The following is a 25,011-nucleotide window of genomic DNA, read 5'->3' as shown; positions in this document are numbered from 1 at the left end:
AGGTTGATATCCCGAGGTTGTTCCACTGTTGGGTTGTCCAACTGAGCACCCTATAACTTGAGGTTTGAAATGATGTTGTAGAGTGCGTCAACCTCATCCTCTAAACCCGAAATTCAATGTTACATAGCCACAATGGTTTCAAAGGTGTTGCATCCAAAGGTCTTGTGTTGGTATAGCATAACATGGAGTCATAGAGTTTGGAATTGATGGTTGCATGTTCATTTTTGCAGTGGTCACATATAGATGAGGTTGATGTGTCGGAAGCCGAAGTGCTTGAATCCATGGGGAGGTCACACTGGAGTTGAAGCTAAGAGGGAAATGAAAAGTCAACAATGGAAATAGAAGAGGTAGGGCGAGGGTGGCCAAGAAATCTCTTTGTAGTGAGATGATTTCGGTAGGATGGCCAGATAACACCAGTGAAGATTGTAAGACCAAATATAGAGACAAAACCCAAAAAAAGAGGGGCAAACCACACTTAATTGCAACGCTTTGACACTATCAAAGAGACGAATTGAGGCAACAAAGTTATCAGTCCTTGAGAGGGCAAGGCATCAAATTATCCAATTGCAATGATGCTTAGTCCACGTTTGGAGCTCACAGTGGAAGAAGGCTTGAAGAGCAATCTAAAGCTCATCGTTGAGCTTCCAAGTGATTATTATTTTTTAATATTAATCATTTTGAATATTTTAAATTTGGAAATAATTGTGTAAAGTAAGTTATTAAACTATGATCAATTCCTGAGTTATATTACATATAGTAGAGTAAATCACCATAAATCCATCCTAGATCCAGAATTAGAATAGCTCTAGGCTGTTTAATTATTAATCATTTTTAATTGTCATTATAATTATTAGTTTTATGTTTCTAATTTTATTTTAATTTTAATTTTATGTAATTTGACCAAGTCAAAATATTTTATTGATAATTATAATTATTAATTTTTTATTTTATTTTGACTAAGTCAAAATGTTTACAAGACATTACATTATATTACAACATCTCTACCATATTAAATTGGAGAGCAACTCTTCACTCAATCATTAAATTGTGACCTTATCCATGAGTGTTAGTCTCAACAAACCAAATTTCTCATGACTTTGCAATAGTCCACATTGTAGTCATTGGATCAGGAAGTGGAATTGATACTAGCGAAATAAATCGCATAGCATCAATCCCGAAATTTCTCATGAATTTTTAATAGTCCAACATCAACTCTCAAATTTCTCATGATTTTTGAATAGTCCACATATCACTCATTCCATCAGGGAGTAGGATTGATACTACCAAAATAAATCACATAGCATCAATCATTACCTCCGATGCTTGTACATGATAACTTAGACTTCCTGCTTAACTTGGAGATTTTTCCCACAATCAAGCCCACTTAACTTGATACCACATTTGCAAAACCTTGGCAAATATTATGCCATATGAACTATTCAGTTAGAGCTCCCTAACCAAATTTCTCATGGTTTTTTAATAGTCAACTAGCACTCATTACATCATGTGATGCTCACAGGGGTGAAGAAGTGAGATTGATATTGGTGAAATAAATGGCATGGCATCAATCATTGCCTATAGGGATTGCAACCAATAACCAAGATTTCCTGGGAGATCAACCATCCCAAGACTCCTCTAGAATAAATGCACTTTACTGTGAAGTTTCTCTTCACAATCAATCCCACTTAGCTTGCTACCCTATTCGTAAAACCTTTGCAAGTATTATGTCAAATGAACTATTTAGATAGAGTCGTCCTCACTCTTAATTGAAGGGATTTTGCCATGCAACACATTAGATGTCATTTTTAGGTTTAATTGTGTACAATAAGTCATTAAATTATGACCATATCCATGAGTATTAGTCTCAACTAATCAATTTTCTCATGAATTTTTAATAGTCCACATAACAATCATTGCATCAGGTGATGTTCATAGGGGTGAAGAAGTGGTATTGGTATAGCAAAATAATTTGAATAGCAGCAATCATCACCAACAAGGCCTGAACCCTGTAACAAGAACTTCTCGAGAGGTCACCCATCCCAAGATTCCTTTGGCTCAAGTGTACTTAACTATAAAATTCCCGCCCCCCCCCCCCATAATCAAGACCACTCAGCTTGCTACCCCATTTGCAAAACCATGGCAAATATAATTCCATATGAACCATTCATGTGGACCATTAAAAAAAAAATCCGGAGAAATTTGGTCAAATCCTACTTCTTCATGCCTATGAACATCACCCAGTGCAATGAGTGTTATGTGAAATATTCAAAAATCATGAGAAATTCGGTTTGTTGAGATTGAAACTAAGGTCAGATTTTAATGACTTGCTCTACTGTTAATTAATCTTGATATCTAATATGTTGCAATGTGAAATCCCCTCAATTGAGAGTGAAGGGAGCTCTAAATAAATAGTTCATATGTCATAATATTTTCTAAGGTTTCTAGTACGCAAAGTGGGCTTTATTGTGGGGAAAAACTTCTCAGTTAAACACGATTGAGCCAAATAAGTCTTGAGATGGGTGACTTCTCGGGAAGTCCTAGTTACTAGGTGTAAGCTCTGAAGGTGATGATTAATGCTATGTGATTTATCTTGCTAGTATTGATCCAACTTATTCACCCTTGTGAGCATCAACTAATGCAATGAGTGTTATGTCGATTATTACCAACCAAAAGTAAGTAACCTATAGGAGAAATAAACTCTCCTATCTTGGATAGCTAACAATCCTACACATTGCTCAGTCAACATGATATGCCACATTTATTTTCCATCTACACAGTTCATACACCTCTCACCATCTAAAATTCCTCTTGAATGAAGGCGTGCTACCACTCGAAAAGTAATTTAACCATAATTTTGCAATCAAGTGCTTTTACTAAATGTTATGGGAATTTTAACATGGATAAGGAGAACTTGGATTGAAGTAGTGTTTACATAACCACTCCATGCTTACCACTTTTTCATCATTCCCTGATTTCACATCTATTCTTCGAGTTGACTGTCAATGTTTCATTGGGATTTTGTGTAATTACATACACATACTTAAGAAAGGGCTAGAAAACTTTGCCCTGGAGGTTGATGTAGCTACAAGAAAGTTAAAAGCATAAGACGAGCACAACAAAAGAAAAAGAATATAAAAATAGCAAAAGGTGAATGGGACATAATTATTGCATGGGAAAAAGCTTAGCATGAGCTCAAGCCCCCTCATTAGCCATCACCAGGTTCCTAAGCACCAGACGTTCCATCTCATCAAAAGAAACACTTGCATTTCTTGGCCCCAATGAGTGGCAAACTGACTCATATTTAACGTGTAAATAAATGTTATATCATAAAAAACAAGTTCAAAGACCTAAGCTAAGCTCCACCTCTAAGCATTATCAAAAAAGAAGTAAAAGGCGCACTAGGGGGGTAGAAAAAGCAGACCGAGAGGGGTAACTCATGCCTCCATGATTTCTCCCTTAATTACATCTATAAAATTATGATGTGGACCTCCATTAACTGGTCCCTTGGTCATGACACTTAGCCATGAAGTCTTCATCCTTGATTGTCATTATTATCACTAATACCTATGAATTGAAGGGTTGAACTTGGAAAGGGCACCTCCCCTTAGGGGTTGTAAGCACCTAATAGGATTGGTTACATAACCACCTCTAACAAAGTAGGGAAAACTTTTAGGAGGCTTTCTCTAGTTATATATTTGAAGTCTTACTATGCCCTTTAACAATTAAGTATTGTCTGTGATGATGCGTTATCGTCATTGTATCTATTGAGTGATTTCTTTCACTTTAGTTTGAGATGGTATTTCCAAGTGGTTTTTTATAGAGCAGTAACGACCTTGACGGCATAATGATTCCATGCCTACTCCACATGATGCCCAGGTTGTGTTACACTTCTGGAGAGCAGTCATAACCTTGCAAATGCAACTTTCCCCTTCCACAACAGAGCATTGGGCACTTTGATGATCCTGATAGTTGATTGACACCTCTGAGCACCCTTACATACTAAAACGTTGAGCTCACTTTGCTTAGCATTGGAGATTCTTGATGATGTACCCAATGGACCCAGCATGCCCCTAGGCTAGCCTTGACACTATTTGATGGCCATGCCTTAATCCAGAGGTCAGATAGTGATGATCATCCCTGCGATGATTATAGAGGGCTTGTATTGCCTCATGAATTCCCAATGTTGGAAAGAGATTGCACCGCGTTGTCTTTACAACACCCATAGAGGTGATGCAGGGCACCGAAAGTTGGCTTTTGGATGCATGGAGATGTTTTAAGACCTGATTTGAGGACTCTTCCTCAATTAATGTTTGATGATGATGTTTGGAGATGCATCTAGACCACTTCTTTCACTTTTGGAACCTTATTAGCCTTAAAAGGGCATGACATCATACTTAGAGAGGGTTTTTGGCTCACACATGTTGGCAATTAGTGGCATATTTTGTTTTATTGAGCTATTGGATTGGCTTGTAACCAATTTCCTTCATGTTTACTCAAGATCAAATTTGTTATAGGGATTTTAGATGGATTGTTGGATGTGATAGACCTCGTATAATGGAGGATCACTCCATTCTTTCTCTTTATCATCACTTGTGGATTCCAGCCTCCTTTAGAGAGCTCGACTTAGCCTTGTTGTAACTTGCTACTTGTTGAGATGTAATGTTTTTGGAGCTATTTCTAATGGAGACTAATTCTAAGCCAAAAATTTAATTAATTCTAGGTCCTAGGTAAATTTAAATTCTCCAAAGGAAATATTCGTCAGTCCTTAAAAATTAAATTTTAAAAGGTCCCGGACCAAGGTAAATTAATTAAAAGGCATTTAATTGAAAAAATCGAATTTCCTCAAGAATTAAATATTTCGACAGATGAGATTAAAAGAAATTTTAATTTTCATCAGTGGTCGAGATTGCTTTGACAATGATCACTCGAACTAGCCATTGAAAGATTTATCTTTAAATAGGAAGGTCATTTGTCAGTAGATCTATCCGATCTTTGAGTCGTGTGCTTAGCAAGAAGCTCTTGTGTAATCTTTCTTTGGATAATAAAGAAAGACTTTGGGGCTAAATTCCGCTGGTGTTATTCTTCATGGGAACACTGTAAGATGTGTTGTTTTCATGCATAATTTTTTCTAAAGTCATTGATGATAGCTTCTAAAGAGTGATTTGAATACAAGTATCTTGCTCAGTCAATGGGGTTTAAATAATAATTTAAATTTTGAACGTAATAGCAGGTATCTCTATTTGTCTAAATTTTATTATATTTTCTCGCTTTATTTTGATGGTTGGATTGAGTTTTGCTAGGAAATCTTGATTTTTTAGATCCTCGGGTGTTAGGGGAAGTTTTCAGTTGAACCAACGAACTCGCGATCCGTGTTTTTTGAAGAGCCTAGCTAAATTAGCTCAGGGCTTATCATAAGATTTATTTTTGTTGGTGATGCACGAAGGGTTTTGAGTTAGCACCTCCTTTAAAAATTTAAAATTTTAATTTTTTTGTGCAGCTTAATGACAGATCTGGCTGATTAGAGCCTGCAGTTTGTAAATTTTGTAATTATTTTCTAACGTGGGTTTTTTTGGGGTTTAGTTTTTATCATTGTATATATCGTTTGGGTGTTTTCTTGTTGTCGTGCAGCTACAGACCTGAGGAAAAAATCTATGTAGAGTCTAGATCTAGGACCTGAAGGGTAAGATTTGGATCTCTGGGGTTTATCAACATAATTTTCCAGAGATATTATTCAGATTTTTTGCAGTCCAAGGGTTTGAAATTTTTTAAATCTGGAAATTTTTATAAGAGTTCCAAGGATAAATCTGAAGCAAAGGATTTAACATTTTAATCAAAGTTTCCGGAAATGTTGTAAAGAGTTTCTAGGCTACCATTTCTTTGTTGATTGGTTTCTTCGATCTGTTGCCTGGGTTTTTGGTTTGCTGCAAAATTTGATTTTTTTTTAAATCCCTTCACAACTCCATTGCTGCCAATTTGTTGTTCCTCATCCTCGAAACCCCATCAAAATCGCAACTCCTTCTATCCCTGCATCCAAGTTGCTCCATTATCTCTGCAATGTTTTCTCCATCACTCCCCATCGAAACCCTCAGCTTCTCCCCTCACCCATCCACATTCCCCCTATGCTCCTCCCTTTCTTCCTGCGTACTACCAAATCGAAACTCCAAACGCTGCACCGTTGACCTGCATTTTTTGTCGTTGTCTAAACCCTCGCAGCTATATCTGCAACCCATTTCCATTGCTCCATTCCCTGCGCTGTCCCTTATGCTCCCGTTGTTGCCTTCAAAACCTGCGTATCACCCAGCCCGTAGCCTTTCCAGCTTCGTCGAGCCCTTTCCCCTCGCTGCTGCTACCTGCGTGCAACTCCTCCAACACACAACCTTCTTCCCTCCTGTCGCCATCATTCCCTTTTCTGCAACCTCCATCTCCTACAACCTGCACAAACACAACAAAGCATTCACCTTTTTTTATTTATTTGTATACGTGTTAGGGGTTAGGGTTAGTATATTTTTCATTTTCATTTGAAATTCAATTTTTATTTTTCATTTCGATTTGTTTTAATTTGATTTTTGATTTTTATATTTTTTTTGTTTTTCACATTTTCTTGTTTTTTTTTTTTTACTTATGATTTTTTTTTATTTTGATTTTTTTATTTCTTTTATTTCTTTTTTTTTTTATTTGATTTTTGTTTTACATTTTATCATTTTTTTTTCAACTTACGATTTTGATTTTTTTTTATTTTCATTTATAAAACATTAAAAAATCTAAAAACTAAAAAAAACTAAAAATAAAAAATTTCATTTATGTGACTTTAAAATCCCTAAAAGAATTAAACCAAAAGAGGATTTGCGCTTTCACATTAACTTTTACTGTGGCCTATGGCCCATTAAAATTTCAATTTATTAACCATTTTTTATTTGTTTTACTTTGGTCACATTAAAAAATTAATCTCTTCATTTTTACCACATTAAATTAATTACCTAAGGAATAACTAAATTGTTAATCTAAAGTTCCTTGGCGTCCTTTTGTGGTATCGATTTACCTATTGGCAAGGTGTTTTGAAAATTATATTGGCTATAGGAGAAAGATAACTAATTCTAGATATGGTTCTCGAAGAAAATCATTTTTAATCTAGAATCATTGCTTAGCATTTAATTTTCATAATTCTTCATGGGATTTAATTGCTAAAATACATTGCAATTTTGGGTGTTCACATTTAATCGTTCATGATCATCATATTCATCACATTTATAAACTGCTCTGGATAACTTGTTTCTGTTTAGTCTATGGTTAATTAAATATAAAGGCACTGGTTTGTAATCATTTCTATCCTGTGGTTGTGTCTAGGTCATATTAGTGTTTGATCTATTTATCTCAGCTAACCAGGACTCATTTACATTAATCAAGTTGTCCATTTTTCAGTCTCCTAGCCTGTGTTTCACAGGCTATCCTCATTCATTCACCCCAAGGGCTACCCCCTTGACTTGTCTAGGAGAGAGTCTAAACGGAGTGAGTAAGGATTAGAGTGACAACCCTTATTCTGAGCGTTGTCGTGGTGCCTAAACACTTTGTGCAACAACACCTTGTATAATTGATGCCTTCTTCTATGCTCAATCTAGTGATTTTTCACAAATTCAAGTGCCATACACGATCTTAAATCTTCACACTAATCTCATAGACTTATCTTGCTCTTTCTTTAGAAAATTTGGATGTAGTTCACTGATTTGACACAAAGATACAAATTCAAATGTTATTTTTGCAGAGATGGTATGGTCTAGAATTCGTATTACAATTTTTTAGTTCATGTAATCCTTTCAAGTGTTTGATCTTCGATATCATGATGTATATTTCCATAGGTGGCTAGCTAGGCTTGCTTTGATTAGTAGAGATATAAAGCCACAAGAACATATTGCCAAATCGACTCTTCATCATCAATTGCTCACATGAAATTTTATTTAGACTTGTCCATAAGAAATCATAGAAGAGGCCCTATAATGTAGAGGTACAATGTCATAATCTTATTCTGAAATTATATTAGTATAGCCACAAAGATTATGTCACATAAATTCATTTTGTTCTTTGATCTTTTTCTAGCTTGAGCAAAGGTATAAATCTTCTTCTTATCCTTTATTTTGACCTTGAAACAAGTTTCAAATGGTAAGAGTGCAATTTTTTTTGAAGTAGCCTTAACTTCGATCTTCTCTTGGACATATGCTACAGAGTTTCGGATCAAACTTCTTAGATTACTGATTCAGAGCATCTTCAAACTGCCTTCCTTTCACCTTAACTATAACACCATGTTGAGAAATCAAGATGCTTGTACATTAGGCTATATTTCTCTTAACTCGATAATTACTTATGAATGTTTGTTGGCTTCTTATTAAATTTATATTCTCTTCATCAAGCAATTACCAAAAATGTACAAAACATGAAGATCACAAGAGATAAAGAACATAAGAAATTAGGCTCCAAGCCAAGGCAAAACCCCACAAGGAGGAAACCCAAGAAAATCCTCTTCTTATAGAATCATATAAAAGTGAGATATCCAAGACCAAAGACCAATACCAAGATTGCCACAAAGACCCAAGTCAACCCTCCTCCAAGTCTCCTCTAATCAAATCAAGGTCAACATTGGTCAACCTTCTAGAATCTAGTCAAATCCTGAGTTTTTAGCCTCTTGTAATTCCACGCTTCAAATTTCAAGCCTGGAAGACCTCGAAAAAATTTGCATGTGTGAGCAGAACTAATGTAGAAAATTCTTCTTCCTCACCTCTGACCTTCCTCTCTCTCCTTTGACGTTGGTTGTCTTCTTCTTGAATGGGCGCAGAAATGATGTGATCTGTGAGTGAATGAATTGATCTCCAAAGAGGTTGAGTTGAATCTATATATACATGTCGAGGAAGGTCAAATAACCGTCCCTAGGGCCGACTTGGTCTTGTGAAGACACTTTGACTTCAAAAATAAATTTTCTTTTCTTTTCTTACAAAAAGTCCAAATGGGACTTGACTCAATTATATTTCATTTCACTCATAAAATATTCTTTTTGACTCAATTGACCCTATAAACATGAAGAACATGCTTTGACTAAAAATAAAATAATAATAATAAATGAATATAATAAATACATCAAGGATACATTTGAATTACATTATGAAGACCAACACAAGTTACATTTTAAACAGGGAAGAGGAGGGGTGGAGGGCAGGTGCGAACCATCCCACTAACTCCCAAGACCATTAAGGACGGTGGTGGTGTGGCCTGCCCCCTCCATGCAATATATGTGTGAAGGCCATCACCTCTCTTAATGGCACTCAGGATGTTTGTATACTATTTCTCGATTCTTTGATTGTTTGGAAAATTAATGTATGTGGAGAAGGGTGAGCAAGGGCCGCAGGAGAGCTCTTTTGGAATCTCTACAAGCTTGGATTCTGGAATTGTTGAGGATAATTGCTTGGATGTGAGGGAGTTTGTAATGGAAAATACATAGTTGAGAAGGTTTACTAAGTTTTATCCGACAATTCTCCCTCTCAAAAGCAAAATCTTACTATTTCAAGCAACACAAGGAAATGGTTCTTGCTCGGAGTTAGCTCAGCAAAAAGAGAATGTTGGTCTAAAGCACACCTGTCTCAATTGCATAGATTTTGACTTTGTTTGGAGGGCTAGAATGACACAGAGTTTCAAAGCTAGTCTGCGGCTAAATGTCTTCATTTACTCTTGGTCCCTTGCAGAGGTAACATTGTGTTCCTGGTTTTGTGTGTCATGTTATCTCATTATTGATAGTTTATGCGTGGTATTGGTTCCTTTTACCCTATCTTTGGTTAAGTCAATGGATATGTTGGTTGAATCAATATCTAAGGATCTTTTTCATCTAAATTCTACTTCTTTTCCTGATCTACAAGCCTTCTGCCAACTTTACTTGTTCACTCTTCTTTCATGACTTTGGTTTTGTTGTGCTAGTATTGCCTTGGCATTTTTTTATTCTCTTGCAGGGGATACAAATGTCTTATCTATCATATGACATTAAGGAAGAGAGGAGAGTCTAGATCCCTACATGCACTGGAATTCTTTGTCTGCAATTCAAAAGAGTAATTGTTGTAGGTTTTGGGGGAAGTGCATTTGTTTCCTTCTCGGGGCTAATAAGGTTTTGTGGTTTATTTGGTTTATCATGCCTCATTAGAAGGACCATATCCAACGAGGTGTTAGGGAGTGTGGCTAGACTAGCAAGCCTTGTTCTGATGCTCAAGCCCAGGAGGCAAATGTTGTTTACAAGGTTGCGATACCTCCAAGCAGTTAGACCGATATTCAATAGCTTGAAAGGAATGTTCGTAGGGACAGACATACCATCTCATATTCTAAGATTCTAGAAGAAGTTTCTCAATGGCTCCCAGGCCCTGGGCACATTGGTGGTAGGGGAAATTTGTATATGCATTTAGTTACTCTTCACTAGTAGTTGAAAACATCACTGGGGCAAGTTCTCAAGGAAAAGCATGATGACAAAAATGAAATTATCTCCTTCCTTAATGACATATAATAGAACCAATGGAAAATGAAGAACAACCTCGATGGACTGGAAGCTCGTATGAGCCATATGGAGAAGCATATACAGTGCGAGTTCAAGCTTCCAATACCCTCAAGCACTAGACCGAACAACCATGCTCTTGTGACATCCACTAATTCGAAATTGGCTATATGTTTTGCTTTGTCTATGGTGTTTTTTTGGTTCTCTAGATATATGGTGTTGGGTTGTGCAGTCTATGATAATGGATGTAAAACTCTAGCATATAGTGTACCAACCAACAAATCTAATCAAAGTTAGGCTGGTATAATTTTGTGAAAATTAAGATCAGCAATGTAATTTTTTTCTTTATAAAATAACCTCTATATATATAATTAAAAAAATGATTATAATAATATCTTTTCTTTATTCAAAAGGGAAATACATATAAAATACAATCCCAAAATAATTAGTTAAATATAAATGACTTAATTATTTAAAAAAAGAAAAAATAATCAATAACATCCCAAATCTATGAAAAGGAGTAAAATCCAAACACTCATACGAAAAAATGCTCATATCACTTTCATAGGCAACAAAATTGGTTCTCATTAATGCAATACTCATTTTTACACTCATAAAATAATGAACTCAGAATCTTCAAATACCTACCTATATTACTGCCCAAAAGGAGTAAAATCCAAATACTCGTACAAAGAAACGCTCACATCACCTTCATAGGCAACAAAATTGGTTCTCATTATGGCAATAGTCATTTTTACACCATAAAATAATAAACTCATATGCAGGGTTCGAGGAAGTACCAATCCCTATATCTTTCAAATGAAGTTAAAATTCGAAAAAAGAATAGAGCATTACATAATTAAGAGTTCTAAAGCTATAAATGAGGTTTACAAAGTTCTACAGGCGATGACACTTCAGTAACGTACAGACTACTCTTTAAATGTTTACTATAACCTTTCCGGTAGCATGTCCATCCATGATCTTTGCCCATGCACCTTCTGCCTTTGCCAAAGGGTACATTGAATCAACAACGATTTTCAGCTTCTGCTCCTTGACCAAATCAACTAACAGTGCAAGGTTCTCACCCCTTGGTATCATCAGCAATGGCACAAGTTGCTTCTTGGAAAAGGTAATTTTCTTTGTAACTGATGCTAAAAATGATTTGAAAGTCGGAGTAATATCAATCACTTTCCCGTAGGTGCCCAGATTGGGCTCGAATGTTGACCATGTTATATCTGAAGCACAGTGAATCACAACATCATATTTACGGCCTGATGGACTAGTCAAGGATGCACCTTCTGGTGTTTTATAGTCTAGCACTTCATCAGCTCCCAACTTCTTGACAAGCTCAATGTTGCGTCCGCCACAAGTAGCAGTAACATGAGCATTGCCAAGTTTTGCTAACTGAAAACATAAAACGTTCAATCAGATCCAAGTTTTGCTAATTGAAAACATAAAAGGTCAATCATATCCTAGGTTTATTAATTTTCGGTGTATGCATTAGTTGTACCAAGCATAGTGTATGCATTAGTTGTACCAAGCATACTCTGGAGTCCCATTGACCCTTCTTTGCTCGTCAGTGGGCATTAATATTTCATTTCTATCCCATTAATCCAAAAACAAGATAAAATAGCCATGTGGTTTTAGACAAGGGATCATACTTGCACAGCAAAATGTCCAACCCCTCCTGAGGCAGCTGTGATAAGTAGATTAACTCCTTTGCTACTTCCGTCAAGCTTAATACCTGCAACATCCCGAACCGCCTGCAATGCAGTAAGTCCAGCTATTGGCAAGCCCGCAGCCTCTGGAAGAACCTCTGGAGGCCTCTTTACAGTTGTTTTCAAGGGTACCACAGCATACTCAGCTAGGCCACCCCCTTTCTGTCAAAATATATCAATTGGTCAAATCCCTCGATGTGCTTCTATATCTATTAAAGTGAAAGGATCATAATTTTAAGATTCCAGCTTGCAATTCATTGAAAATGAAATAAAAATTCGTAAGAGTGATTTCTGTTGCTTTCAAAGCAAATGACATGGGAAACAAATGATTTCTGTTGTTTGTCCATCACGATACAATGAAGGGTGGTAAATATACCATACACCCCATAGCACATGAAGCACCTTTAAACATAGTTTAACATATGATTTCTGTTGTTTGTTCATCACAATATAACCAAGGGTGATCAATATACATACACCCCACGCCACATTAAACCCCTCCGATCATAATTTAACATTTTTGAAATGACCTCAAATGCTAACAAGGTTAGGAGAACAACAAAATGCGTAAAACCCACTTTCATAATGATCTTTAGATATTCCATTAAAACCTTGCATGCAAGTTATAATTCAGAGATAAGGGTTAAGCATTATGGTAGACAGGATAAAAGTACGGAGCCATCAAAACCAGAAACACCAGAATGAACAAGGGCAAAGGCATAGTCAGTTACCTCACTAGAGTCATACTTGTCAAGGATGAATTAGCAGCTATTGGAGAAAAGATAGAAGATGACGAGCTCATGTGAACTGCCTTGAACGGGGTCTCAAAGAAGTGGGATGTGTTTGTCCAAGTGATCAAGGGACAACAATGTTGATTTTTCCAGATTTCTTAGACTAATAATTACTTCCAATGATATTATTAATTATTTATCTTGTGTCACTTTATCATTAAGCAATTATACATAGGAAATCTTCAACATTAAACAATAATAACAATAGAAACATGAAGAGACAGCCAAACACTAGCGACACAAAAATTACCTTGGGAAAACCCCAAACCAAGGGAAAAAATTAACAACCATTTCTTAGAAAATTTGTCCATTTCAACAAGAGATACAATCTGATTTCCCAGTCAAAAACAAAGTCAAATTGACTAGTAACCAAAACCAGGTCAAACCTGGTCAAGCAAAAACAAATTTTGCCTCCTGAAATTTCAGTGTGCTTCAGATTCATCCTTCTAGTTCTGCCTCAGATTCGTTCTGATGTACTTTCTCAGGGTCTGATGAGCCTGAAATTTTGCCTCAGAAGATACATTTATGTGATCCGAATTTTGCCCAATGGAGGTCGAATGGCCTTTATTTAGTGATCAAAGAAGCTCGAATGGACACATCCCTTGGGCTGGGCTGACTTGAACAGATTGGGGCCAACTTTACATTTTCAGAGGTAAAATTCACAATTTGAGTCCACAATTTTATTGATTATTTCACAACTATGAAGACCGACCAAGTTTAAAAAATTCAACAGACAAGACCTACCTAACTGGGATAGTTTGTGGAGCGATTTCACTCTGGAGGAGTTTAGGTTGAGTCTTGTCAATGGCAGCAACAATTGACAGAAGGGTGAGGGAGAACAAGAGAATGTGGTTCTTGTATGAAAGAACAAAGCGAAGAAGGGATCCAACAAAGGGTCCAACTCTAAGGGGGATAAGAAGAAGGACCTTTTAAAGGTCAAGTGTTACAGTTGTCACGAGTTTGGCCACTATGTCAACAATTGGCCACAGAGGAAGAAAGGTGATAAGAAGAGCAACAAGCAAACGACAACTTCAACAAGTGCAGACGAGCTTTCCAATCAAATGGAACAAGAGTTTGCACTCATAGCTTTCTTGACTAGCTCGACCTCTAGGTTGTTTGGTAGATCAGTGTTATCAGAACCGGAGTAGAACCAGACCGGAACTGGTCGAATTGGCCGGTCCGGCTGTTTTGGCCCAAAACCAGTCCGAAACTAGCCTCTGAACTGAAATAGGCTGAACCGGCCGGTTCAGGACTAGTTCTGTGCAGTGTGTACCTATGCAAGCCAACATAAAAAAATTGCCTTTTTTATTTTATTTCTTAAGTTTTTCAATTGGTTGACCCACTTCTAATTCTCCCCTAGGCTAGCCTAATATTCAAGCATATGGCTTTTAGCCTAATAATCAAGCATATGGCCCTAGTATTGTTATGCAATTCATGCAAGTAAAAGTGACATTCTCCTTTATCTTTCATTTTCATCCTTTTACTTAAATTTTTAACATTATCATGAAATGACTCAAGATGTTTGAGAGTGGTTCCAACCTCATTGGATTTCATATGGAGAAAGTAGAATTTTAGATTTCACTCAAAATCTAACAGACTTAATAGTTTTTCAGGATTTCAGGATTGGGGGAATTGCAATGTTTCCATTGGATTTTGTCATATATGAGGGTATGGAACTAGTATTTAATAAAGAGCACCAAGCCCTCTATGTACTTTGATGTTAGTGGCATTGGTTGTTGAACTCCTCTATCATGAGTCTACTAAACAATGTACCCATCACTCAAATAAAATCTTGACATGACATGCTATGTTTTTCTATCTTATTTTAATGCCTAAATGGTTATATTGATAATGAAGACAACAATATAGGCAATGATTTTGATGATATGTAGGCATTTGTTATAGCATGATTTTTTTTGGATGCTAGAGGCCATCTAGAGCCTAATTGTTGGTGTATTTTCGGTTCAAAGATGGATTGCACTCAATGCTATTTTGGTTATGTGCACCCTTACATGCTATGTAAATGAGAACTTCTGCATATTTGTGTATAAATGGTTTGGATTCATATGGTTGCACATAATATATATGTTTTTCTATAAAATATGAATATTTTGTGTTTTTGGTAAACCGTTTTTTCCCTAGTTTTTTACTGGTTTTGCTCTGGTTCCAACTGATTCCTGGTCCACAAGGTTTTTCGGTTCGATCACCGGTTCGGTTCTGATAACATTTGTGGTATATAGACAGTGGGGCGTCATGTCATATGACAGGAGTTAGGGAGTACTTCTCCAATTACTAGGAGAAGGACACTAGATTCCAAATCGAGATGGTGAACAAGTCAAAGTGCATCCCAGTTGGGAGAGAGATTGTTCTATTTTAGAGGGAATCTGGCAAGTCGATTCCCATCCATGATGTGTTGCATGTGCCAAGAATGGGGATGAATTTGATTTCCATATCTATTCTTTAGGACAACGGGTAGAATGTATTCTTTAGAGGACAACAGGTGTCGATAAAATGCTAGGAGTGGAAGTCACCCATATTAACTATAACTTGGTCTGGTGTAGAGTTAGGTAAAGTGTGTTTCTTTACTATGTACATTTGTAACTTACAATCCGACAGTCACGATATGTTCTAGACATGAAGTGATCAGATGGTTCATTCTCTCCTCGGTATTACCGACACTTGATCCGTGGCTTAACAGCCGATTGGTCCATCATCTCTATTTAAAGAGCATGGAAGGTCATTTGTAGTGTGACCATTCATGAGAGAAGCTTATGTAAATTTTCTTTATTTTATTAATAAATTGCTTGAAGTGCCCGCGTTGGTTCAGGCCGTGGATTGTTTCCCACTTTGAGGGTTTTAACCACGTCAAGAATATTGGTGTATTGATATGTGATCTGTTTATGAGCGGTGTCCTTTGGTGTTCTATCTGAGGAACTTACCCTGTAAATTCCTACAAATAACGGTGTCACTTGTGTGTTTGTTTTCTTTCAGCTGATGATCTATAGATGTTGTGACTGTATTGTGTTTATTTTGGTCTTTAAATGTTTTAAATAACTTGTTTAGAATTTACAAGTAGAAGAAATAAACCAGCAAAATACAGATTTATTTTCTAACAGATAGACTTAGAAAATTCAACAATTGGGAAAGATGACACTGGAGGAAGCGTTTACGCAAAGAAGCCAAACATCGGCCACTTTAGGATATTTGGCAACTTAGCATATTGTCACATTCCAAGGGATACGCATTCTAAGTTGGATCAGATTGCAAAGAGGGGGTACTTTGTGTTGGAGAATCTAGTAGGGCAATTATTTAAACAATTCTCCTTATCCTTGATAAAATCTTGTGAACTTATGTTAGCTTCTTATTATTCTTAGTTAGATTTTTTTCATCAAACAATTATCAAGAGCATAAACCATGAAGTTCATAGAAGACAATGGACACAAACTGTAAGCTCCAAGCCAGGGAAAACCCCTCCAAGGGGAAAACCCAAAAGGAATCTCTTCTCTTACAGAAGAATCAAATCAAATGAGAAAAATCCAAGACCCAAAGACCAAAGCCAGACCTCCTCCAAGCACCAAGTCAGCCCTCCAACAATTCCTTCTTGAAACAAGCTCAAGTCAACAAGGTCAACAGAGGTCAAACTTCAAAATTCCTGGTCAAAGCAGAGTTTTCGCTCTTATTAAGTTTTTCAGACTTGCAATTTGGACCTACAATTCTCTGCCTCCTTGCAGCTGCAGAAACCCTAGTTTTGCACGTGTGAGAGAAATCAAGCCCAAAAATCAAATTTTCCTTCCTACTTTTGAATTCTTCTTGTCTTCTTGTCCTTGGCTCTTCTTGCTTTAGATCGAACTTCTAAAGTGTGTGCAAATGAGTCGTGTTGACCACACGTGTCAAACAACCCAGGATGCAGAGTACATATCAGTGGATAATTTTTTTTCAAAGTCATCATCGTCATGCAACTTCCAAATTTATCATTGTAATCCCAAATTTTGTAACCTTGTGGGCCTTCATTGTAAAAATGATTCTAGTATGACTGTAAAGCCATGTAAAAACATCTAGGTAAGCCTTTGATTCTTAGCAAAGAGTTTCACTCGAGGGAGTTTTTTACCCTCACCAATTGTTATCGTTTGTGGACCCTTATAATTGGCAGAGTTTTTCTCCCACACATACCCCAAAGCTAGAGTGGGGCTTGACGATAAGGTCTCATGTGTAGTCCTACTATTATCGAGTCTATGTAATTTTATCATACTGGATCATCTGTCTTGTGTCGCAGAATTTGGTTGAGTCTAAGAGGTCATGCATTAATTATAGAATTCCCCTTCTAATGGGATGTCTATGTACTATCTTGATGTAAAAAGTGTTGTCTAGGAATATTTTTGGTGGATGATTACTCATAATTATACATCATTGCCAAAATATTTTTTAGGCCCACTTTAAGGGTGGAAAATATGTGTAATCCCCTCTTGAGTCATTTAATTTATTTTCCAGTAAAAATGTCAAAATAACTAAACTAGAAACTTGTCAAAAAATTAAAATGAGAGAAAATTAAATTCTCTCCAAGTGGAAAATTTATCGAGGTCCTTTTTTAAAATAAAAAATTAGAAAGGTCATTTCCAAGGTAAAAAGTCTCAGTCCAAAACTTCATTGGGCCAAAAAGAATAATTTCTCAAGAAAATCGAATTTTTGGGTCAAGGTGGTTACTTAATGAGAGAATTACGATAATTCTATTTTTTGAAGATTCTCCAATGATCCAAACCCACCCAAAAGTCAAAATTTGGTCCATCAAGCTCAACAATCAAGGAGGTCGAAACTTTTTGGAGATCTGTGCACTAGTTATCAAGGGATCAAATTAATTTAACAAGGATCAAGCCATGGATCACAGGAACTAGCGATTATTTCCACTTGGGGGGTTTGACGCCCTCATGTTGTATATAAGGAAGCTATTTTCCTCTTCATTGTATCATGTAATCATAAAAAAATCTTGATCGAGCTATGAGTCAAGCTCTGCTGGTTGTAGTCTTTTTTTCTGGAGGAATAAAGAAAAAGTCTTTGCGGGTTTATTCATGATGGTGTTCCTCTTCTCCTTCTTGGTAACATTTTTCTGAATTATGTTCTTAAAGCTATACTAACATAAATTTTTTAAGTTATTATTTCATTTGCTAGTGTTGGATTAACTACTTGCACAACTATTTTGCATTAGTTACTAGGCTTAGAGCAACACATTAAATTTGATTAATCTAGCAAGTTTCTCCAGATTTTGAGGGTTTATTGTGTGATCTAGCTTCTTTTGATCTAATAACTTGATCTTAAGTGTGTATAGACCTCGTTAATATTTAGATCTTAGGCGTGAGTGGAAGTCTTTGGTTGGATCAACCAACTCCCAAGACAAGAAGCTCAAGAGCCCGTGTTAAATTTCCAGGACTTATCTAATGATTGTTTTGCAAAGATCTTGGCTTTGACTCAAATACAAAAATCCTATTTTATTCATTTATCTCCAATTTAATTATGCAATAAAAGAATATATCTCCTAATTAGAGCTATAAAATTATTGTGAATATTGTAGATAAAATTGTAAATTTTCTAACCCTTGTATCTATTTGTCCTTTGTACATATAACCAATTGGGGTTTTAATTTTTTATTCTTGTGGATTCAAGTTGAATTGCTAGGGCTTCTATTTAAATTCTTTTTGCAAGCATATTCACCTTGAAGATCAAAGAAATCTGAATTTGTGAGGAAACTAGCCCTCACCTAGCCTAGACGGCTAGGGTTGGGGCAACGTTGCATTCTTTCGAAAGCTGTCTTGCAAAATTACCAAGGCCGCAAAGGATTTGAGCCCTGATCTAGTCTTTCATGGGTTCGATCCATCGAATTTGAGCCTCTTTCCTTCAAAGCAACTGCATTTTTGGGAGGCTGCAAGCCCTAGAGGGCTAATCTCATTGCAAAATCAGGGTTTCTTCAAGAGTTTGCTACATAAAAAAATTTGCAAATAATTTCAATAATCATTTTATATGTTCTCTCATCAAATCTGACTTTGGATGATTATTGCAGGTTTATTGACAAATTTTTTAGGGCTAAAGTCTGATCATAAGGCTTATCTTGATGACTGCTAGGGTTATAGACAAAATTTTGCTTGGCCATAGGCCTAGATAGGCCTAATCTCCACAATCGCGACTTAAAAGGCTTGTAAATTCGTTGTACTCGACTTAGAGACTAACCCTCATTTGATTGTAGGCCTATACATATCATTGGCAAGGATTTTGGCACTTGTTTGGTTTGCAGGCTTGTTATTATATTGATCCATTGGAGCTCCCGTTTAGGCCTAGCCGAAAGGCCTAGAGGCCATATTTGACTTAGCTGCTTAATATTTTAAAGTCTAATCCATATCCTCGTTGATTGAAAAGGCTAACTCTTGTCATTGTAGGGGTAACATTGCATTTTTGGAAGGCTTATAACACTGATCTTTGGTCAAGACATTGGCATTTGGGCTTTGCAATTGACACATTAGTCATTGGAGGAAGGACACTAGGCCTAGAGGCCTTGTTTCCCTTAGCTAAGAGCCACTTGCAGAACTTAACATGCTACAGGTTTGAAGCATCACATTCAAAGGCTAATCATATAGTAAATTTGATAATAAAAAGCCCTAAAACAATCATAATTGATCACATTAACACATGATGGTTTAATGAGCATTCTTGGTCATTGATCTTGCTTGACCGTGGGCCATTTATGGACTGATAGGGTTTCATAAGGTCTGGTGCAAGTTATTGATCATTGGAGTATACTATCTCGTGCCTTTCTCTTTGGTATTTGGTAGAATTTTTCATCTTCTTGTGGTATTGGAGGAGCTTCTTCTTCTTCCTCTTGGAATACTAACCTTGCCTATTTGCTCTCATTGATTAGATAGGATTTCATTGATAGCATTGTTAGATCTAGTCTTTGTTTGCATTTCTCATTTAATTCACTCTTAGCAATCTCATATGTCATTAGTTTCTTGTGTTGGCATCATTAAATTTTCACTTGTTCCTAATTGCTATCTCATCTAAGTGAAAGTTATCATAACTAAGGCACTTGAAATTGTTGACTAATAGTTTCATTAAGTAATCCTAAGGTGCTTCATTGGTTATCTTGTAGCCTTGTATTCAAAGTGATATTTCATAAGCTTGGTTATAAGTGTTTTATATGTCTCCCATTGAAGCATATTGTCATCATTATAACTCTTTGAAGCTATCTAATCTCATCATTCACATCATCATTCTAGTCTAGTTCTGCATTTCCTAAAACTTACCTCCAAGCATAAGCTTGGTTGATGGAAAGTTAGGACCACCTTCTTCATCCAATTTGTGAAGCTTGACCCTTGCTCAACGGTTAAAACAGGTGAGCTTGCAGTTCTCTTGTGGGCAATCCCTTGTAGGAATGGAGGCATCTAGGTTGTTAGAACTCTAGGGTAGGTATCATTAATGAGGCCTTAGCCTCCTTCCCTTGGATTTCTTTCTACAACCTCATGTGAGACTTGCTTCAAAATAATTGAAGCGAAGGCTCTCACTTACACTAGGCATCTTAATTAAAACCAATCAAGATCTTGCATTTCACATTAGATAGATCTTGCATCTCATCCATCATTGGTAATTAGAATTGTGAGCTAATCTAAAATTGCAAGCTTTCATTATTGATCTTGTCATTTCAAAGTTCATTGTCCGAACATGTTTATGTTCCTTGCAATTGTTCGCTCAAAGTTTATCACTCATATTTCTAATCATCTTACTAACATTTCTTTGCATCACTGCTTATCTTGTAATTTGAAATATCTCGTGCAAGTTCTTTAATTTATTTGGGCATTGTTATCAAGGCACTGGTCTCTTGTTGTTTCATCTTAAGTGTCATATCAATTAAATTGAATCCATCTATCTTACATTGCTCAATATAATAGCCAAACTTGTCGTCTATCTTATTCAAGTTACTGAGAGAAGTGATTGCCTTGCCTCTTGATCTCCTGGACTTTTTGACTTCAACAAGTTTCCCCTTAGTTTTTTATCCTTTAGGGACTACCTCCCTTATCTTGCTTAGGAGAGAGCTTAAAAAAAGAAAGTAGGGATCAGAGTGACAACCCCTACTTTGAGCGTTGAGCCTCAAAGATGTACCTTGTGGGGTTGGGAACCTTTTCCCACACTTAGGTGTACACTTTGGGCGACAAGAAGTCGAAGTCTCTTCCTTTAAATACCCTTCTCATGAGATCGAATAGGCCTCTCATAGGCCAACTTTTCACTGATAGGACCGACTTGGTTATGGAGGTCAAATTTGACTTTCTAGACACACAAATAATATCTTTTACATGTTACAACTTGTCCAGTTGGGTCTTATACAAATGATAATGACTCTCTTGACTCATGACAAATATTCTTTTGATATGACAAACCTTAGGAGCATGAAATGCATGCTTGACGAATCAAATGGAGCATGAAACCTATGCTTCAAAATAATATTTTTCTTTCTTCTTTTGTTTGTTACATAAGATATACATAATGACATGAGTACAATGACAATTATAAAGACCGAAACTAGTTAAATTTTCCAACACTCCCTCTTAACTAGGGAGGTATTCATAATTGTACAACCTGTACAAGGAGATTCTCAAACTTAAATATTCTCATAAGAGTCGGATTGATAAGCCATCTTTAAGCATCAACATCATAACCAACACTGTCAACATATTAAGGCTTTAACTGGCAACCTCTACTTATATTAGAGAATAATGCTTGGAGGCTTTACTTGAGACACCACACTATCTCGTAAGGCACATAACCCATCCAAGTGTTCACTAGGTATGTCCTTTTAGGACTATTCTTTTCTTGGGTTTCCAATCCTTAAAAAATATCAGTCCTCTTCGACCACTCTTGTCTTGGATACCCTATCCAATCCTCAAAGAGTCTCAGTCTACTTCTTATTTTGGATTTTCTGTCCTCAAGGAGTATCAATCTTAGATGCTTATCCAATCCTCCATTCTCCTTCCTAGTGCCTTCATTTAGATTTACGACTGTTAATCCTAGTCTAGTGCATGACACATGGAGAATATGATGTCTAATATCACTCCCTCTCAACCAGAGAGGAAATCCTCATTCCCTCTTGATTAGGGAATAGATCCTTGCTCCTTAATCATTTAAGGAGACTTCTTACTCCCTCTTAAGCATAGAGGAGATTCCTTACTTCCTTTCAACTAGGAAGTTATTGCCATAATCTTTTTAGCGTGTCTTCATCAATACATCAACTACTAGTTCTTCATGGAGATCTTCCAGTAGTAGCTACAAGGCTCTTCATTCCTTTTGCATCTCATCATATTGTGCTTTTGTAATGGAGCCAAAATTTCTTCATTCTGTGACAGGGTTCAGGGCATCAACCTTTCATATCACTTTCCTCTATTCATCATCAACAAAGGAATTATATTGAGCCAATCAAAGTAGAGCTAGTCATAGCTCCCTCAAATCATGAAAGTGATCTTCATTGTTATCGAAACATAAACATCAGGGTATCCTTTTGTACTGCTACCTTTCAATCTCAAGATGATGTAGACATCTTGACCACATAATTATTCAAGGATTACCAAAGCATCCACTCAATCCATGTATTCATTGAATTGAGTTCAAAACACATAGTTGTAGATACACTTGCCTCAACTGCCATTATGTATTTTTGCAACATTCTTCTAGGTAGCAAAACCATATACCAACCAGACAACCGATACCAAAACATCAATATCATAATCACCTTAACATGATGGCCTTTTGTCAAGATAACAGATTCTTCTTGCTTAATTCCATTGAGATCAACATCCTTCCGCTCGGTTTATCTCCATATTGTACAAGAATCCTTCTCCATGCTTTCACTTTTAAACAAAGTGCCCATCGAAAAAGCTGCAATATCTTCTTTCTTGGAGTTGTCATTATCAACTCTCCTTCTTTCTTTAGTAGACCATGTTTGATGTTGATCAATATCTTCATGTCTAAGTCATGATATCTTATGGAAGAGTCTCGATATTTAGTCATTCCAAAGCATACCAAACTTCTTCTAGGCATCAAATAATCATATGGAAGATCTTTCATGCTTATGTTACTAAGCACACTCTTATGACCAACTCTTTCTGCAAGATTCTTGAGGATATCAATTCTACCTTCTAGAGAAGAGTTACTAAAGACATGCATACCTTTTCTTTCATATGACCATCTAGCCATCCTTCCTTTGAATGAGCTTGATTCTCCTTATAGAAGATAAGTTTCCCTTCAAAACAAGAGAAAGACTTCAATTCTACCTTTCAAACCGCAACTTGACCATCATCATCCCTTCATCCTTGAAGATCATTGATTCCATACTAGATGGAATATAGTTAAGTCATAATGCTTCTTCCAAATATCAAAGAAACTCCCCTAAATGATGGTTCTTATTGGAGGATCCTGGTGATCCTTTTTGCAAGATGACTACCTCTAACATTATGTTAGAAAATGCTTGGATGAACTATGATATGCAAAATGGTCCCAATTTTCTCATTCTTGCCAGCTAGATGACTTCTTCCAAAGCAATTTGATCATGTGGACTCTAAGTCTTCTACTATCATATGCTTCCTTCTATGATGCCATGCTTCATAAGAACAAAGACTCTTATAGAGAATGCAATGATGCATGTTTACTCTAACTGATACTTTCTAATAAAAGAAAGACAAATTGCAAATAAACTTGATAGAGATGGAACTTCTTTCAATAGTAGATCATTGGGATCTTCACCTTTCGACTTCTTCTCAGGCTCTTCCTTTTCTTTATCTATGTGAGCTCCACTTCTTTCCTTCCTTTTGATGTTTTTCTTGTTTGGACAATCCATCTTAAAATGTCCATACTCATTACATCCAAAGCATTGTATCTTGGACATATCTAGTTTTCCTTTGGTCTTTCCAAACTTCCTTTTCTTCTTCTTGGATTTTACAACAAAGGCTTGAGACTTTTCATTTGATTTGGTGTCATCCTTTGCCTTTATCCTTGTTTCTTCGAAGATACATTGAGCCCATAGTTCATCAAAGGTAGTAACTTTTCATGAGTAGACACTAGTTGCAAAACTGCTCCATTCAGGTGGCAAAGCATCTAGCACACAAGTAGTGATCTCTGAATTGGAAATGACTTCCCTAAGCCCTTGCATCTGGTCCCTCAATTGTGAGATTTTCATAAGATATGTGGACCTATATTCATTCTTTGACATCCTTGTTTTATATAATTGATTTCTCAAGGATATTTTCTAACCTGATGTACTTATATAGTACAATTTCACCAACTTATCATAGATTTCTTTAGATGAACTCAAATCAGCAACAAAGGGAATCAGATGATCGTTTATGGATTCAATAAGAATCCTTTGTGCCCTCACCTCTCCCTTCTTGTATCTTGCTAATTCTTGAGTCTTCTCTTTGTCTGGTTGAGTAATTTCTCCAAGAACATATTCCATGACTTCATTTTCTGTAAGCACCAAATCAATCCTCTTCTTCCATGCTAGGAAGTTTGTTGATCCAACAAGCTTGTTGTTTTCCTTGCAAAATGAAGTCATTTTATTTGTAGATTAAGACATGGAGAACAATATGGTACTTGCTTGTCAAACAAGTGTCCTTCTTGATGATGCCTTCAACTATCTTGATGCTTTTGAGATTCTTCAAGAAACTTCAAAGATGTCCTTTAATAACAAAGATCCTTCAGAAGAGAGAAAGATAGTAAACTTCCTTCCTTCAATGAGAGCTTGATCCTTCTTAAGATGATGAGTTCTTCTTCCTTGTGTCCTTAGCAATTGATTCCCTTTGACAAGAAACCTCCTCTTATGCCAACAAGATGATCCTCAAGCTGCCTTCTCTTCACCTTAGCTCTGAAACCATGTTGGAGAATCTAGTAGGGCAGCTATTTAAACAATTCTCTTTATCCTTGATAAAAGCTTGTGAACTTATGTTAGCTTCTTAATATTCTT

At 36.3% G+C, this 25,011-nt stretch overlaps 1 protein-coding gene across 6 annotated transcripts in view; it reads right to left on the bottom strand.

Moving 5' to 3' along the window:
• LOC149242876 (UV-B-induced protein At3g17800, chloroplastic-like) overlaps nt 1-25,011 on the bottom strand; it is a 307,875-nt gene that overhangs the window by 161,466 nt on the left and 121,398 nt on the right. For all 6 annotated transcript variants that reach the window (XM_089374382.1, XM_089374381.1, XM_089374379.1 and 3 more), the window contains 2 exons: nt 12,178-12,396; nt 11,471-11,920 (listed from right to left, as the gene is read on the bottom strand). In XM_089374382.1, the coding sequence (XP_089230508.1) occupies nt 11,471-11,920; nt 12,178-12,396 (669 nt within the window). The remainder of the gene's footprint in view (nt 1-11,470; nt 11,921-12,177; nt 12,397-25,011) is intronic.

Source organism: Pinus tabuliformis, chromosome 8 (assembly GCF_031772625.1).
Source record: "Pinus tabuliformis cultivar Carrire ecotype Pingquan chromosome 8, CPIR1, whole genome shotgun sequence".
Lineage (NCBI taxonomy): Eukaryota > Viridiplantae > Streptophyta > Pinopsida > Pinales > Pinaceae > Pinus > Pinus tabuliformis.
This window is presented reverse-complemented; position numbering and strand designations above follow the sequence as displayed.